Source organism: Phyllostomus hastatus, unplaced genomic scaffold (assembly GCF_019186645.2).
Source record: "Phyllostomus hastatus isolate PE091 unplaced genomic scaffold, TTU_PhHast_1.1 phas_contig_86, whole genome shotgun sequence".
Lineage (NCBI taxonomy): Eukaryota > Metazoa > Chordata > Mammalia > Chiroptera > Phyllostomidae > Phyllostomus > Phyllostomus hastatus.
This window is the reverse complement of record NW_025333977.1, coordinates 42,665,733-42,685,251: the sequence shown is the minus strand read 5'-3', so window position 1 is coordinate 42,685,251 and position 19,519 is coordinate 42,665,733. Positions and strand designations below refer to the sequence as shown.

At 38.6% G+C, this 19,519-nt stretch overlaps 1 protein-coding gene across 1 annotated transcript in view; it reads left to right on the top strand.

Moving 5' to 3' along the window:
- SLC9A9 (solute carrier family 9 member A9) overlaps positions 1 to 19,519 on the top strand; it is a 528,656-nt gene that overhangs the window by 131,895 nt on the left and 377,242 nt on the right. The window contains exon 5 of the mRNA XM_045851938.1: positions 2,465 to 2,580. Coding sequence (XP_045707894.1) covers positions 2,465 to 2,580 — 116 coding nt within the window. The remainder of the gene's footprint in view (positions 1 to 2,464; positions 2,581 to 19,519) is intronic.

Below are 19,519 nucleotides of genomic sequence, written 5' to 3'. Positions count from 1 at the left end.
AATACTCTCCACTTCCATCCATACTGTTGCAAAGGATAGGAGCTCCTTCTTTCTTTCTGCTGCATAGAATTCCATTGTGTAAATGTACCACGGTTTTCTGATCCATTCATTTACTGATGGGTCTTTCTGATATGTTAATACCTTCAGCCCAGCAAAGATTCAGTCTCCCCTACTACAATCCCCACTCTTCACAGAAATGTTGCATCTCTCAGTTCCAAATGGCTGTGGGTTGTCTTAATAAGTCAACTCAGAGAGTAGTATTATTTCCAACTTCTTAGGGATAACCCCTTGCTGTTCTTTTGTACTGCCTCCAGCCACCACCTAATGGGGGAGTTGTGAATATATTCTATGAGGTAACATATAATGTACAATATAGAACTGTTCATCTAGGGAATATGGTGTGGTAGTTAAAACTTGGGCAGTAGAGGCAAATCCCCACAGTTTACATCTGGGTTTCACAAATTAATAGTAATTTGTTACCTTGAACAAATGATCTGACTTCACTGTGTTCAGTTTTCTCATCTGTAAAATACAAATAGTATCTACTTTATAGGGTGGATGTGTGGATAAATGAGTTAAAATGTGAATAATAGAAATAGTAAGTAAATATTACCTATTTTGATCCTTATTATTACCAGTAATAATACTCCCTTTGAAAATTTGCTATATGCCAGAAAACAAGTGTTTATTATCTCAGACAATCCTTAAAACAACTTCATGGCTAACTATTCTTGTCATCCCTACCTCATGAATAAGGATATTGAAACTCAGAAAGTTTAGTAATGTCCTAAAAATCATATAGTTAGTGAGTGGCCAAATCTGGATTTAAATGAAAGTATATCTGAAATATTTTCTCACAGAGAAATTTTTCCTAACAAATTTGAAATATCTGCACTTTCTTTGACATTATAATTTCTCACATCCAATTTCGAGCCTTTTTAGCCATGCTTGCAACCTTAGAACATTTTTAAGAAACTAACTTTACATGCATGTGAATATTGAAGCACTCACCTGCAACTGAGGGTCTAATTTCTAAGGCCTCTTACCATCCCTCACAGTGATTTCACTGTGGTCTGGTTCACCAACCTCTGTGTGTCCTCTACTAGGGTTTAGCAAAATCTATCAGTCAACTAAATAAGTATGATTGAAAATCTACAGAGTGGCAAATGATGAACAAAACAGGCAATTTGCATTCTATGCAATAGGTTTGGTAAGCTTATAAACCTTATAATCTGAAAAAACAAAAACCGGCTTCTCTTGCAAGATCCAAATGTAACCATTTCAGGATTCATTCTCAACAGTATGTTCAAGTGACAAGAGCTCTGACATTGCAGAAGTGTCCTGACACCCGAGGCAGTAGAGTCACATCTATCGTGAGGTAACTGGCTCACTGGGTGCCCTGTGAGTGGCCAACATCCTTCTCATTGCAATTGACAGACTAGAAATTTAAACCCTTTCAGACATCCCTGGCAGGCAAAACAATGAAAACCGAAAAGCAATCTATTTACCAATGTCAACCGAGGCAATGTATTTGTGAGCATGATTTGCTATGCTGTATTTGACAGATTATTTTTTACCTATTGTTGTTCAGCTACAGTTGTCCCACCTTTTTCTCCATTGCCCTCCCCTCCCCTGTCCTCCCCACTCCCACAGTCAGTCCCCCCTATTGTCCGTGCCCATTATTTTATACCCTTTAGATTTATCTTACTTGCCTGAAAACATACTATAAAATATTCTGTTACCCTTTTCCAGGTGAATGAGTTGTGTTCATAGACAAGAGATTTATTTTTTATTTTTAATTATATTTTATTGATTATGCTATTACAGTTGTCCTGATTTTTCTCTGTTGTCCCCCTCCACCCAGCACGCCCCACTCTCTCAGGCAATCCCCACACCATTGTTCATGGGTCATATGAGTAAGTGCTTTGGCTACTTCATTTCCTATGCTGTACTTCACATCCCTGTGGCTATTCTGTAACTACTGATTTGTACTTCTTAATCCCCTCACCTCTTCACCCATTCTCCCCCTCCTCCTTCCATCTGGCAACCATCTGGTAACTAATTTCATTTGCTGCTTTTAAGAGTCTCTCCTTATCTTTAACCTTTGGCCTTTTAATTATGATGTGATAGACAAGAGATTTAGATAGTATACTAACAGCTAGCCTGGCTAGGAATTAACAGAATAGTATAATAATCAGGCATTCCCCAACCTCCCTCCTCCCCATCTGTGGACACCACTGGCATTACTGCCTGGGCTTTGCCTGCTGTCCCCCACCTCCTCTGACCTCCCCGCCCCATCTGTGGAAAATTGTCTCCCATGAAACTGGTCCCTGGTGCCAAAAAGATTGCAGATCTCTTGGTGTATGATGCTTATTTGAGAAGCAGATTAAATGTTAACTATGATGGCATGGGTTTGCTCAGGATTCAAGTTGATGTTTGAAGATCTTATTTTTCTCTTTAACAGGTTAATTATGTATGGCTTTGTGAAAGCTATGGTGAATGCTGGCCAGTTGAAAAATGGAGATTTCCATTTCACTGACTGTTTGTTTTTTGGTTCACTGATGTCGGCTACAGATCCAGGTAATTGCTCAAACAATATATTTTCCTCTTTTTAAGGATCTAACATTTAAATTGAATGTTTCTCTAAACCATCATTTGAGAGTACGTAGTAATTTCTTATTCCTGTTCACTTGTAGTTGGCATATCTGTTAGCGATTACAAAAGAAAAAGAGAGAAAATAAAAGAAAAACAGGTGGATATTTTAATAGCTCTCAAAAGATAGATCTGAAAGCAACTTCAGCAGTGGGAAACATTCTTTAAAATTTATGATAGTTTGTTTCTCTAGAATATATAGCCATTTTGAATTACAGTCCTTAATTTTTTCTACCTTCTCTTCTTCCAAAAATGATCTATTGAATTAAATGGTAAAAGTTGTTTACTATGCAATTTTTCAAACATATTAAGAATATGGAGAATTCAAAAAAATTTCTACTACCCTTCAGCAATTATCAAATACAGCCAATGTTTTTATTCATACCCACCTACACTTGTTCTTTTTATCACTGTCATCATTAATTTATGCAGTAGTTTGTGTGAATTAAAACCCAAACAAGGACTATACCTTACAAATGATTGATATGACTATGGAGTCTCTTTTAAACTATATGTTCCCCTTCATCTTCTTTTTGTCTAGTCACTTATTTGTTGGAAAAAATGCAATTTATCTTGTGGTTGAATTGAATATTTGCTCCTGTGTCCCCTGCATTTCTTGTAAACTGATGGTTAAATCTGAAGACTAAATCAGATTTAGTTTGTTTGTTCATTTATTTATGGCAAGAACACTTTATAGACGGGGCTGAGCAACTCCACGGCATTGTATTGGGAAGCACACAGTGATTAATGACCTGGCCATCAGGTGGATCCACCACACTGTTGAATTGACATTTCAACAGAGACCACCAGCACACACCTGCGGTGGAACAAGATGAGTTTACTGCATGCTGTAACAAGAGAGGATGCTCTCAGAGGGTGTTAGAAAGAACTTACTATAGGACTTGCACTTATGTTTGGTGATTTTTAGGGAGGGTTCAAGGAGTTGGACCTTTGCTCTGGATTTGAGGCTCTTGGGCAGCAGAAGTAATTGGGCATTGCAGTAATGGTTATCTAGAGGGAAGGAAGCCTGGACTGAGCCCAAAGCCATGATTGGTGACAAAGTAGCAACCACTTAGAGCCAGGACAGGGGGAGGTTTGGACAGTTTTGTGCTTTGGTAGCATTCATCATTTGTGTTTTGGTGTGATTACACAGTAATCTTGTTTTTGTCTTGATCCATCATGACTACTAATGACCTTATCTGATGTTGTTCTATGAAGTTATGTTCAGCAGGAGAACACCAAGGCCAAGCTGATGATACCAGGCCAGCTTCCCATTGTCAGGGGCAGCTTTCTCTTTCTCTTTTGTAGTATGGCCCTCTCACCAGCAGTATTGGCACCATGTGATGGCTTGTTACAAAGGCAGCATCTCAGACTCAATCCCAGGCCTACTGAAACAGAATCCAGAATTTAACAATATCCCCAAGTGATTAATATGTACATAAAAGCTTGAAAAGCTCCATATATTTTTTAAATTTTATTTATTTACTTCTTAAAGAGAGGGCAAAGGAGGGAGAAAAAGGGGGAGAGAGATATCAATGTATAAGAAATACATTGACTGGTTACCTCTTGCATGCCCCCAACTGGGGAACTGACCCACAACCCAGGCCATGTGCCCTGACTGGAAATCAAACCTGTGACTTTTTGGTTCACTGGCCAGCACTCAATTCACTGAGCCACACCAGCCTGGGTGAGAAGCTCTATATTTTAAAGTTACTCATTTTAACTAATGACTTTAGTTCCCATCAGTGGTTATTGCTTATTCGGGTACATATTAAGGCTTATAAACTAGTGATATGCTAAATCTGTTCTACCTTTTGCATTTATTAGCTGGGACTCTCCTATAAAGAAGCAGTTTTTGTGATCAACCATTTGAGTACCCATGATATTTGAACAAAAGAGCAGGATAAATAATTGAGTCCTTCCCTTCATTTACTAATTTTCAAAATAATGAGTTTCCCGAGCACCCTCTAGATATGACCAAGGAAACTGTATTTGGTATTATATCAACACTGGAGTTTTAACATAGTTGATATGTTTTAATCTGTTGCTGTCGTTCTTCTCCACGGCGATCCCAGTTTCCCACAGCACTGCCACGGCACTAGAGGCCCCTTCAGGTCTCTCCTGTGCCCTTCGGTTGTGACTCCGGTCATCCTTCACATGTTCCTGCTCTGTGCCGGGGCTCCATGTCGCAGCCTTACCTTGTGTGTTTTCTCCACCCTGACTTAGAGTTAGCCATCTCCCCAAGAAGCCTTGTTTTTTTTTCTTTTTTTCTAAGTGGGGACTATGCTGGGGTGGGCAAGAGCAGTTGTGAGGATGCAAAACAGTTTATTCTTGTATTATAATTTATTAATTATTGCATTATTTTTCATACAAGCAACTCTAAACTTACTTTTGCCAACTCTTGTATTTAGACAAATTTGGGCACTAGGGGTTTCCACTGTAACTGGACTGGTTATTGTTTGTAGATACTTCTGTTTTGAATAAGAAATAATATTATAAATTCACATCAATATTTTTAGTTCAAATTTACTTAACTGCCTTGAATTTTGTTTGCATTTTTATTTTTTCTGCCTAATTTTGTTCTTCTTACTACATTGTTATAATTTCTTACTTGCTTAAATATATATGTTCAAAATTATAATATGCTCTTACTAAAAATACAATTAAAAACTGCTTAAGATTTCACTTTCTAAAAAAACTTTTGGGTATATTCCACTAGGGAATAAACAGTCACAAATTATCCTGTTTTAAGAGCTTTTAAAATAATTCCTCCATGTAGTTAAGTCACAAGTCACTACACAATAATGTTCATCTGTTTCCTTTTGCTTTTACATTTTGTTTTAAAATTAAATTAAATATCTACAAAATCCCCAAATAAAAACCATAGGAAAAAAAAAGACAACAAGAAAAATCTACCTTCTATCCTGTCCCCTCCACCTTAATTTTTCAATGATTTTGTCTGGATTGTAGTTTACCCTTCTAATTTTAAACCTAAGCAAATACAGAAACATGTACACACTCTATTCTACTTCTTCACTTTACTGCCCTTAAATTTGAAGTATTTTGGAGAATGCTCCATAGCAGTATACAAAGGTAAAGACCTTTCTCCTTCTCTTTTACAGCTGCAGAGCACCCCATAGTTCCTTCAACCAGTCATCTGTTGATGGACGTTTAGGTTCCTTCTTGTCTTTTGTGATTATGAATGTTGTTGCAATTAATAGCTTTTCACATTCACCAGTGTTTCTTTGAAATAGATTTCTGAACAGATTAAGGGTAAATGCATATGTAATTTTCCCGGATGTCAAATTCTCTTCACAAAGTCTGTACCACTTTGCCGCCACACCGACATTTGGATCACCCTGTGGCGTGACTGAGCACTCCTCTCGTCATGAGTGATGCTGGACATTTGTTCCTATGCTGAGGGGACATGTTTATGGGATGCCTTTTCTCAATGGGGCTGTGGTTCTTTTACTGTTCAAGTTTTAGAAGCTCTTAACATATGAGAGATAGTAACCCTTTGTCTGGAATGTAAATTACAAATATTTTTCCTAGTTTTTGTCTGTTTTATTTTGCTTATATTATAGAGGAGAGAAAAACTTCAACATATGAAATTGAAGTAGGCCTCAGATTTGGAACCTCTGGTGTAGAGTAGAGAATCAGAGCACCCTTGCGAGTGCAGGGACAGACTGCTCCATCTCCAGGGCTGGGGCTGGCCAGGCCACTGAGTCATCGCTGGGTGATTTTACACCCTGCTCTCACAGCCCAGAGAAGTGCAGGAGTCCCTTGGTAGTCACAAGGAACATGGACTCAGGAGAAAATATTTTCAAACACATCAGTGATTTCTAGTTAGTCATGGTTCTTTTCTGCATGGATGGCATTTTGCATGGTCAGGTCCCACTGCAGGTCACTTTTGTATAAGTCTGCATGCTAAAAGCATTGCACCTATTGTCTCCTGCTCCCAAGGCTCTAAAGGCCAAGTCTGTTGTGTTCTACTGTGTGAGGCAGCCGCTCCACACTCAGCTGTGTTCAAGCTTGTTCCTTCTTTAGCTGCTGATATCCTTCATTAGAGGTTATGTTTACTTGACATGGAAATTGATTGAAATAGAAAAAAAATTACAGCTCGGTAAGATGGTTATTTATCTACATTCTGTCAAACAGCTGAACTTAAACAGAATTTTTTAAAGTACAGAATGGACTCACAGCCATAAAGAGAATCCTGGGAGCCAAGTCCAATTTCCAAGTCTGGCACAGACCAGTAGTGAACCTCTGGGCACCACTTAGCCTCTCTAGATTTTATGAGTTCTTGGAAGTGGAAGATATTTGATCTCGACTCTTCCAACCCCTTCATTTTACAGATGAAGAAACTGACTTTTCAACCCAGAGCCTTTCAGCCGGACATTCTGGGGTTCTAACCCCAACTCAGCAAATGTTAAGAGATGATCTCACACAACAGAGACCCACACATGGATGAAAGTACTTAGCTCTCTCCATTTGCAGGGAGCTAACTGCTATATTGAAACACACTGAACCTACTCCCTGCTACTTTGCTGCAATTTATGATCTTTGACAATCTTAAAACACCTAGTTAACCTTATCCCACAATTACTCACTTATTGCCTAAATTATTGTGACTCACTAATTTATAAAAGAGAACCTATGCTCTTGAGGTCTTTTTTTTCTGGGTGTTCTTTAAATTGATTCTTTTTTCCCATTTAGCCTTAGCTAATCTTAGGTAGGTGTTTTTAAGTATTTGTATTTTTTCTTTTACAGATACACATTTAGACTTAAGCACAATGCTTCCTGCACGTTTCAGGCTCTTCTCAGCCAATTTTCAGTTTAGCTCCAGTTGGGATGGTTGACTATTATTTGATTGATTTAATATCCTTCTCTTTCTTTGCTGATGAAAATCTTGCTAATGAGGTAAAGGCCGTCAGCAGCAGTTAGTGGGGAGCAGAGAGCTGAATGCCGAGCCCCCAAGGATACCCTGCGTGATAAATGGGAGGGGGTAAGAGAGGAGAGGTTAGAGGGTTTGATCGATGAGCCAGCTCATCTTCAGGTGTGTTTAGACAAGGGAAGATAGGAGCATGAGGGACTGGAGGAAAAAGATCAACAAAATGACAATGCAGTAAAAGCCTAACTACTGGAAACAGGTGCTTTAGTTAATACCCCTCATCTTACAAGTGGCCAAAGGCCATGAGGGAACCCCCTGACTGACTTCAGGCTACCCCCGTCTCTGTCATTATGGACTCGGATCCCGGTTTGAGAAATTTGGACCAAGGTAATGATTTATACTAGTAAGTCTGAAATGCCCCTTTCAATGGGATAGATGAGCTAAAGAGAGAGGTCTTTCAGGTGTGTAAAGGTAATTGGGAATCCCAGGGTAGTCATGTCTGTTCCTTAAACACATGCCTATTGCTACCCCAGGGCATTCACAGCTCTTGTTCCCCCTCCCTCGCCTTCCTCAGGTCTTTGGTCAAACGTCATCTCAAAGAGACCTTCCCTAATCATGAGATCCAAAATGGCACCCCACCTCCCACTGCACAGTCACCCCCATATCACAGTGCTTCTCATCCCCTTCCCTCATTCTTTGTCCCTATGAAGGAAAAGCTTTTATTTATGTTTTTACTTTTCTGCCCTCCACCATCTGTTCACTCTTATATTTCTAGTATTTAGAACAGTAGGTTATCAATAAATATTGTTAAATTTGTAAATTAATAGATTTGTGGAAGGAACCGCCAGAGCAAAGCATGGTGCGTGAAAGGGGGTCTCTTTTCAACTCTGAAACGTGAAGCAGCGGAGTACCCTCATGACCCTCAGTGATAAGGAGTCTCAGGGCCCCAGGAGGGCAGCGACTCTAGACAAGAGCAGAACTCTCCGCACGTAACTGAACTTCCAGCACAGGGCCGAGTGGCAGTGCTGGATCTTGTCCTCTGAAAAAGGTATATTCAGCTACAAGAAATGTGCCTTTCTTCTTATTTGTGCAGCCAATATTTCTTTCTTCTTGTTCACAAGGTGGACAGTGGCTTAATGTTATCCAGAGGGTGCCAAGCCATGGATTATAGACTCGCAGAAGCAGTTATAGTATATAGTGTGGCTTTTCAAAATTTTTTAATTTGAGGATGTCCAAAATAGGAGCCTCCTTCTGGAAAAGGAAGCACTCAGCACATTACATTAAGTACTGTAAAATCTCTACATTTTAGAGATCTCTGGGTGATCTCTAAAATTAGGTTAATAAGATTTATTTTGGAGTTTCTTTATAAGGGTTAAATGAGATACTATATTATTCTTTTTAATTGTTATATTGTTATTTTCTGCTGTTCTAAGATGAGGCTGCTATTTTACCACCAGCAAGTGAAGCATGTGCATTTTTGCTTGTTTTCCTGGAATAGGAGTGGATTCCCTGAATTTATGTACTTGCTTAGTGGAATGCTCTTGCCTTGTTTGAGTTGGAAATGTAATATATGCAATGTAGTAATTTTGCTTTGGATAAAACACAAATATACTTATTTATTTATTTATTTATTGTATTTATTTTCATTGGAAGATTTTGTAAAAGCAAATGTCAGACATTGCCTTTTTATTTCTATGTATTTTTGTATACATCTTTATAATTATGGACATTATTCTTATGTAACCATAAAGCCATTAGCAAGCCAGCCACACTTTACACAATTCATTGGTATCATCTAATACTCATTCCACATTCAGATTTCTGTGTTTTTGCCTTTTTTTAAATGAGGTTCAGACATGACAAATAGTTGTTATGTCTGCTTTAGTGCAGAGCAGTGTTCCCTTCCATCTTTTCTGTCTGTGCTCTTGACTTGTTGAGGAAGTGTGATCAGTTCTACTTTGTCTGTCTGTTTACCTGTGGTACTATTTCACTGTTCCTGCAGCCTCATAGTTCTATGGTGCCTGTTATCTCAAAAAGTCTTGATTAGGTTCAGGTTCACCTCTTTATGCAAAAATATTGCATGTAGGATGATTTCTAGATCGAGTTGTGTCATGTGTATCATGTGCCTCAGAAGTCATACATTCTCGGCGTGTTGACTTTCAGTGATGCTAAGTGTGATCAGTGGTCCAGATGGTGACAGCCTGGTTCCTCCTTGTGAATTTCCCCATGAAACATTGATGCTTATTGTCTGAACCTATTAGTTTTATTAAGATTGACAAAATGGAACACATACATGTAAAAAAATGAAACTGGGTCACTCTCTTATACCATATACAAAAATGAACTCAAAATGGATTAAAAACCTAAATACAAATCCTTAAACCATAAAACACCTAGAATAAAGCATAGGTAATAAACTATTTGACATCAGCGTTAGTAGTATCCTTTTGGATATGTGCCCTTGAGCCAAGGGAAACAAAAGCAAAAATACACAAATGGGATTTCATAAACTAAAAAGCTCTGCCCAACAAAGAAAGCTACTCAACCAAATGAAAAAGACAACCTATTGAATAGGGGAAGACATTCAAGGTGATATATCTGATAAGAGGTTGCTATCCAAAAAACATTAAGAGACTTACACAAAGCTAAAACAAAGAAAGAAACAATTGGATCAAAAAATGGGAAGAGGACATGAAAAGACATTTCTCCAAAGAGGACATACAGATGGCCAACAGATATGTGAAAAGATGCTCAACATTACTAATCACTGAAGAAACTCAAATTAAAATCACCATGAGATACCACTACCATCAAAAAGGGAACAAATACTGTTGGCAAAAAGATGTGGAGAAAAGGGAATCCTTGTGAATTGTTGCTGGGAATGCAGACTGGTGCAGCCATTATGCAAAACAGTATGGAGGTTCTTCAAAAAACTGAAAATAGAACTACCATATAACTCAGTGGTTCCATTTCTGGGTATTTATCCGAAAAAAATGAGAACATTATAGAAAAAATACATACACCCTTATATTCATGCAGCATTATTTATAATAGCCAAGATATTAAAGCAATCTAGGTGTGTATCAGTACATGAATGGATAAAGATGTAATATATATGTATATATGCACATGTGTATATGCATACACACATAAATATATATGGACTATTACTTACCAATAAAAAAGAAATCCTGCTATTTGAGGCAAGATGGATGGACCTAAAGGATATTATGCTAAGTGAGATAACTCAGACAAAGAAAGACAAATATTACATGATTTCATTTAGGTGTATTGGGCATTTTACAAAATCAAGACAAATGAACAAACAAAAGAAAAGAAAAAACTGGCTCAGAGAAACAAAGGTCAAGTGATGGAGTGATATTTTTGCACAGTGACAAATAGTTACTAGACCTAGTGTGAGGACCACATCAGGAGATGTAGATGTTGAGTCACTCTTTTGTACACTTGAAACAAATATAATGTTGTATGCCCAATATGCTTTATATTAAAAAGTAGCATTCCTTTGATATTTGCCCAAGACTTTTTTCTTCAAGTAGTTTAGGACAAAAATTAAGCAGAAGACGTCTTTTTAAAAAAGATTGACAAACGGTGATTTTTTTTCTAATTGTATTATTTTTTCCAAATTATTAGATAGAATTATTTTTGCAATAAAAATATATATTATTATTTTAAAACACTCCTTATATCATCTAAAAGGAATATTTAGATGTTATCTGGATACTTGGTCAAATAAAGAAGCTATAAACAAATTTCTATTTTATTTATTTATTTACTTAAAATTTTAATCCTCACCTGAGGATATGTTCATTGATTTAGAGAGATTGGAACAGAGAGAGAGGAGCAGAGAGAGAGAGAGAGAGAGAGAGACATTGATGTGAAAGGCAAACATCAGTCAGTTGCCTCCTGTATGCACCCTAACCAGGGATGGAACCAGTAACCTAGTTATGTGCCATGACTTGGAATCGAACCCACAACCTTCTAGTGCAGGGCACAACACTCCAACTAACTGAACCACCAGTCTAAGGCAACAAATTTCTATTTTAAACATAACTTCAATTGCTTCATCACACCTGATATATTAACAATATTTTTTGGTGATAGGCAAAATAATAGTCCTCCAAAGGTGTCACGTCCTAATATGCAGAACCTGTGAATATGTTCCCTTACATTTCAATAAGGGCTTTGCAAATAAGGGTAAGTTAAGGACCTTGCAGTGTGGGTATTCCTCTGTATTATCTGGGGGGTGCTCAATCTTATAACACGGGACCTAAAAGTTGAGAACCCTTTCGGGCTGTGATCAAGGAAAGATGTGACTATGAACAAAAGCCAAAGAGAGTTATAATTTTGCTGACTTGATGGTGGGAAGTGACCTTGAACCAGGATATGTGGATGCTGTTCCACAAGCCAGAAAGGACAAGGAAACTGATTCTCTCCTAGAGCCTCCAGAAAGGAATTCAGCCCTGTGGTAATCTTAACTTTATCCCAGAGAGACTCATATCAGACCTCTGACTCACAAAATGATAAGGTGATAACTTGTGCATTGTTTGATCCACTTAGTTTGTGCTAATCTGTTATACCAACAAGAGGAAATGAGTATAATTTTAAACATTATCAAATATAGTTAGATTTAAATCATCTCATAAAAATTTTTATAGCTGCTCTATTTGACCAAGAGCCAGATGATGCCTTGTATATTGCTCTTAAATAATAGGAGTGATTTAAAATAATAAAATTGTATGATTTTTTTTTTGCAAAAAGGGACTTGGAGGACTTTGAATCATTTAAGCTAATACCTTTGTTTTACGCTCCCCCTCAAAAAAGCCATCTGAGGTTCAGAGCTTAATGAATGAATCAGGTGATTTAACCTGGCTTCCTTGCCTGCTGCCATCTGATTTTCGGATAGGTGCCCATGTACCACTAAGCGCTGGTGCAGCCTGCACCTGCAATCCCCAGGGAAATCACAGGCACTGAGCTCTCCCTGTCATGAGTAGCATGAGGAAGCACCTACACACCAGCTTCAGAGATGTGTGTAAATGGAGACCAGAATGCTATGAATCCTCGCTAAATGTTTGGGTCATAGAAATCTGCAGATCCCAGTGATGGGTGGGTTGACCTGCTTGACCTTCTGGGGCTGCTGCTCCTGTACCACCTGCTGCGCCCCACTGCGGTAAACAGCAATCCAAAACAGCCTGCCTTTTTTCTGCAGTGTTCTCATGGTTTTTGTGGGTGTGTGGGAGCTCTCTTCGATAGTTCCAATTCTTTTTTTCTGCCTACACTTTCTGTTATGATTTTGGGGATGAAGCCAGTAGCCTATGTCAGCTCACCATCTTGCTGATGGGAAGAATGCCACTTTTCCCCAAATTAACATAAAAAATTAATGAAATGTCCATGAAAGCCTAACACTTTTAAAAAGATGGAGCCAGATAAAATTACCCTAAGGTTTATAAAGTAGAATACAAGCATGAGGGGAACTGCTTAATCAGATATAAAAATATACTATTAAACCATTAGAAACAAATCAATGAAGTATTGACCTAGGACTAATGAAACCAGTGGAAAGAACAGAGGAACCAGAAACAGAATCCGGTATAAATGAGAATTTGACAGAGGTGGTATTTCAGTTCGTGGGGAGAGGGATGCTCTATTTAACAAATGGTGCTTGCACAATTGCCTGGGTATCCATTTAGAAGATGATAAAATTGTAAATGTATCTAATATATGCATACAAATATATACAAATATATATGAATTAAAATGTAAAGGAATAAAGAGTAAAATAACTCTGGCTAAAGATATGGAAATTCTTCTTTTTTAACAAAAAATAGAAAACCAGAATCTATAAAAACTAGTATATTTGACTATGTAAAAATAACATGTTTAAATAAGAAGAGATATCATGGTCAACAAACAGACAACACATTGGGGGAGGCATATAAATATAGCAGACAGACTATTCATATCTTTCTAATATACAAAGAACACTAAAAAACAGCCTGGCAATAAATAACAGAAGGATAGACAAAGACTCTGAAGAGGTAATTCCTAGGACAGCAAATCTGCATGGATTACAAATGTGAAAAGTTGTTCAAACTTAGCAGAAACATAGAAATGTAAAATAAAGTAACAACATGCCATTTTACCCCTAGTAGTTTGGCAGCAATTTTAACACCAAGTAATAGCCACTGCTGGCAGGGAGTCAGGGAAAGTGGACTCTTACACATTTTTAGTGGAAATTTAAGTCATTAACAGAACTTTGGAAAGCAATTTGGCAACAGCTATTAGAATTTAAAATACATCGCCTTATTGGACCCAAGGATCTGACTCCTGACAGGCTGTTCCACACAAGTGAAAATATCAGTTCTGAAGATTTTGTGGGCTAGGATGGCCAGAATATTTATTACAACATTTTTTAAGTGAAGGGGAGAAAAAGAACAAGAAAACGAGCAAGTGAATCCTATCAATAAGGGAGCTGTTGGATAGGTTGTAGGGCATCTCCGTGTATCATATAGCTATTGAGGAGAATAAATTAGTGTGTTGTTGGCTATGTAAAGCAAGTTGCAGAAAAGTATAAAATATGATTCAAAAGTTTTAAAACTGGACACTGCCATGTACTTAGGCATAGATAACTAACCCCCATGTGTGTGTTTGTGTGTGCATATGTGTGTACAAAGCAGGACTCAAGGAGCATAACCTTAGAAACTGCTGTTTTCTCCCACTGCTCCTTGAGAAGTACTCAGTGGGGCTACTCCTTTTCCATTTGCTGGAATAAAATCTTGGTCTTTAAGTTAGTTGCAAATCATCGTCTCAATTAAGCAGCAGATGTGTCCAATCCCATGTAATATTATAAGTTTCCCACTTAATTTAAGACACTGCCCCTGCCTCTCTTAGCCCGTTGGGAACAGGCTGCCTGCCTTGGGGAGAGCAGGTGTGGGTGGGGTCTTCTCTCTCTCTCATGGGACTCATATACCCTTTGCTAGATATGGCTTCTGACTCCTACAAGGTGGAAGCAGAGAAGAAATGAAGAGATTTTTTTTTATTTGATTGATAATAAGTCACCATCAGAGAAGCAGAACAGCCACAGCCCATTAGATTTCTCAGGTAAGAGTCCAACAGGATCTCACTGCTTTACCCGGAGTTCAGGTGTCACCTCTCAGGCTGTCTGATGGTGGAGGTGATATCCTTTGCCATATGCTTGAGATGAGGATCAAACACCTCCCTCCCCACCCCATCCCATGTGGGAGTGTGAAATTCACAACTCACAAGTAGCAAGAAAGACTTCCTTAATAAATGTTAACCTCCAGGCTAGAGTCCACAGATGCTTTCACCTTCTTAGTGCAAGTGAGAGGTTTAAGGGGGTCATATAACTGGGCTTTGAAGAAGTACTTTAAAACTGTGCTTCTCACCGTGGGGAATGCTACTTTTTCTTTGTTCCTGTTTAAACTTCTGCTTTAACATCTGTTACATGTGTGTTCATGGCTATTATACAGGGAATTTTAATATAAAGAGATTTTTGTGGGACATATTTACTTAAGCCTAAAAACATCAGTACTGAGCTTATGTCACCCTCTATAATTCATCACCTTCACTCAGAAATGCAAATACTTCACTTATCAATTCTTATATGCTTCAGGTCTCTAGATGAACATCATTAGCATCAAATGGACACTGGTTAGAATTGCAGTTTTGGACCCCAACCCAAACCTACTGAATCACAGTCTCTAGTGGAAAACTCCCAAGACTGTAAAGTTGGGTTACTTGGGAGGAGAGAAGACATGTGTTCAGGAAATGAAAGCATAGGGAAAAGAGAGACATGCTAATAAAAAGGGGGTGGGGAGGAATGCTGTTTAAAACAAAGCAAACACTCTTCCAGTCAAGACAGTGGCATAGGTAAACAGGGGACTCTCATCCTCCTACAACCACATCAAAATTATAACTAAGCTACAGAAAAACCGTCATTCAGGACCACCTGAAATCTGGCTGAACAGAATTCCTACAACTAAGGAGATAAAGAAGAAGGCACATCGGGACTGGTAGAAGGGATGGAGATGTATAACGGGTTGGTCTCATACCCATATGGTACATATAGTACATGAAAATCAGAAGGGCTATTTTGGCTGTTGAGAAACCCCTGAGGAGCAAGGGGTCTCAGCCCCACATCAGGTGCCCCAGCCCCGGGGTTCCAGTGCCAGGAAAGAAATTCCCATAACTTCTGGCTGTAAAAACCAGTGGGGATTAAGGCTGAGGAAGCTGAAGGGCTTATGGAGTCTTAGGCAGTTCCTTATAAAGGACCCACACATGGACTCACTCCCTCTGTGCTCCAGCATGGGGGCAGCAGCATCAAAGTCACCAGGGTCGTACGGAGGGGAATTGAACTGTCCAGGGTGGGTATCAGGGTGGGACAGCTTTCTACCAGACAGAAGTGCTGGCAGAAGCTATTGTTTGTTTTCTGAGCTCTCTCCTGACAGAGCCAGCAGGAGTGTACCATATCTGCATTTCCATCAACCTAATTCACACTGTTCACCATACCCTGGTGATTCTCTGAAGCCCCACCCCACCCAACTTTTGAGCCCACCTAAGGGACTTCTAGGGGCTTCTCCATACAAATGGCCTGTCTTGGCTTACTTCAGACTTGTGTAAAGTATCTCAGAAAAGATAAAGAAGGAGCATCTGGCCTCAGAATGTCCTGTACCTCTTGCTAAGTGGCTCCAGGACCAGCACTAGCAACATCTGGCCTTGGTTCACAGCTTGGTCTCTGGTGGGCACCTCCAAGCCCAGCATAAGAAGTAAGCATCTGCAGATCACTTTGTAACTCATGTCAGGTGACCTCTGAGCAGAAAACAGTCAGTGGATGACCTTGGCCTGTACCTGCCAGGAGTCCCCAGAGCCAGCACATCCATTGGACAGCTTCAGACTACACTGAAGCACCATCCAACCACCTCCACAACTGACACACACAAGGGGTGAGCTCAGCAGACACCAGAGCCCCAATAAGGTAAGTCCTACTCTCTGTGGAATAGGACTTTGCACAGCTGGTCCTTCATAGTGATTGCAGCCAGTCCCTGCACTGATTGGCCTGGATCTAAATCCCTCCAATTGATGTGCCAATAGCAATCAAGGCTCAACTACAATAAAAGGATGGACAATAAGAGGATGTACATGGGGTGGGGGATGTCAAACCTGGACTGCACAGTTTGGGTGATTGAGAAATCTGTGTCACTGGGCCCTATAGGACAGCTACTACATTAGGACATTCTACCAAACCCAGAGACATAGCAGCTCTACCTAATACATAGAAACAATCACAGGGAGGCTGCCAAAATGAGAAGACAAAGAAACATGTCCCACAAGAAAGAACAGAACAAAGCTCTAGAAGAAGAACGAAAGAAAATGGAGACAAGCACTCTACTAGATGCAGAGTTCAACACACTCATTATAAAGATGCTCAATGAGCTTATGGGAAGAGTATATGAACTTAGTGAGAACTTCAAAAAAGAGATAGGAGACATTAAAATGGAACTAGTAGACATAAAAAATAATCAGTTGTAAATGAATAATACATTAACTGAAATTAAGAATAGATTCCAGGGAATCAATAGTGGAGTAGATGAGATAGAGGTTAAAATCAGAAATTTGAAAGATAAGGAAGCAGAAAACACCCAATCATAACAGCAAAAAGTAAAATGAATCCAAAATGTATGAATAATAAAAGGAGCCTCTAGAACAGCTTCACTCATGGGGGTGCCAGAAGGACAAGAGAGAGAGAGTAAGGAATTGAAAACCTATGTTGAGAAAATAATGATGGAAATTTTCCCTAACATGGCAAAGGAAATAGACATACAAGTCCAGGAAGCACAGAGAGTCCCAAATAAGATAAACCCAAGAGATCCACACCAAGGCACATTATAATTAAAGTGCAAAAAAAGTTAAAGACAAAGAGAGAATCTGAAAAGCAGCAAGAGAAAAGCAGGTAGTTACCTGCAAGGGAGCTCTTGTTAGACTGTGCACTGATTTCTCTACAGAAACTTTGTAAGCTGGAAAGAATTGGCAAGAAATATTCAAAGTGATGAAAAACAAGGACCTACCACCAAGATTACTCTATACAGCAAAGCTATAATTCAGAATGAAGGAAGAGATAAAGAGCTTCCCAGAGAAGAAAAAGCTAAAGGAGTTAATCAATACCAAACTAGTATTACATGAAATGTTAAAGGGTCTTCTTTAGGAAGAAGAAGAAACAGATAAAAAAAAATATGAGCAATAAAATGGCAATAAGTACGTATCTATCAACAACTGAATCTTAAAAATAAAATAAACATACAAGCAGAACTGAAACAGACTCATTGATACAGAGAGCATTTTGATGGTTGCCATGTGGGAGAGGGGGTTGGGGGGATGTGCGAAAAAGGTGAAGGGATTAAGAAGTAAAGATTGGTAGTTAAAGAGATATAAATTATATCATAGGGAACATAGTCAATTTTATTCATTTTTTAAATAAAGGATCATCAATTACATTTTTTTAAGATTTTATTTATTTATTTATTTATTTTAGAGAGGGAAGGGAGGGAGAAAGAGAGAGAGAGAGAAACATCAATGTGCAGTTGCTGGAGGCCATGGCCTGCAACCCAGGTATGTGGCCTGACTGGGAATTGAACCTGTGACACTTTGGTTCGCAGTCTGTGCTCAATCCACTGAGCTATGCCAGTCAGGGCTAATATTATTCTAATAACTATGTATGACATCAGATGGGTACAAGATTATCCTTAGGGTGATCACTTAATAAGTTATATAATGTCTATTCACTAGGTTTTATACTTGAAACTAATATAATATTGTATGTCAACTGCAATTGAAAATAAAAATTATTTAAAGTAAAAGATAAATGAATAAAACAAAGCAAACAATAAGTATGTACAATGTGATGACATTTATGCATTTATATAGAAGCACATCTACGTCCATAAAACAGAAAACATCAAAATTTCATAGAATAATACAATTAACCAGTCATTTTTTAATATCATGTTAATAGAACACTATGAACTATAATGACACAATCTTAAAGGAGAATCTTCCAACTCAATATGATATTACGCATCCATAAAGTAAGAATAGAAAAAAATCAATGACTTCACATATCACATCTGAGTCACCATCTCGATGTGCTCAGGCAGCTAAGTGTGTTAAGAATCCCCAGTGCTTGATGATGTGTGAACCCTGTATGTTGGCTTTCGGAAGGCAACTGCTGGCTCATGCTAATTGAATTTAGAAAATTCACTCTGGCATTACCTTCTCTGGAGCCTAAATTAAATGCATGGATGATCCTTCTTTTTTTGAAATTAGAAGCCAAGAGGAATATAGATAAAAAGTCTCTGCTTTGCTAACACTGAGTCCAACTAGCCGCTGCTTGGCAAACATTATAGCACTATGCTATTGTTACTATTGCCAGCTGGGAGATCTGCGGTCTAGTGTAGTTCCTGCCACTAACTCACAGGGTAAATGGGGTGGCGCTTAATCTGTCTAGGCTTAGTTTACTCACACACTCCTAGAGGAATTAGATGATTGCTGAAGTTACTTCCTGTTTTACGTTAGTGGTTCTCCAATTTGCACATACATAAGCTCACTTGGTAAATCAGATAAAATGTAGATTACTTGGCTCCATCTTCAGAGACTGTGATTCAGTAGGTCTGGGTTGGGGTCCAAGACTGCAGTTCTAACCAGTGTCCAGTTGATGCTACTGATGCTCATCCAGAGATCTGAAGCATAAAAGAATTGATGAGTGAAATATTTGCATTTCTGAGTAAAGGTGATGAATTATAGAGAGTGATGTAGGATCAGCGCTGATATTTTTATGTTGAGTTAAATATCCATTCAGGAACTTGTAGGACATGTCTGTAATTTTCAAGGGTGATGTGTTAATTCTTAGCATAATTGTAATAAAGATGTGTTTCCCCCAGAGTG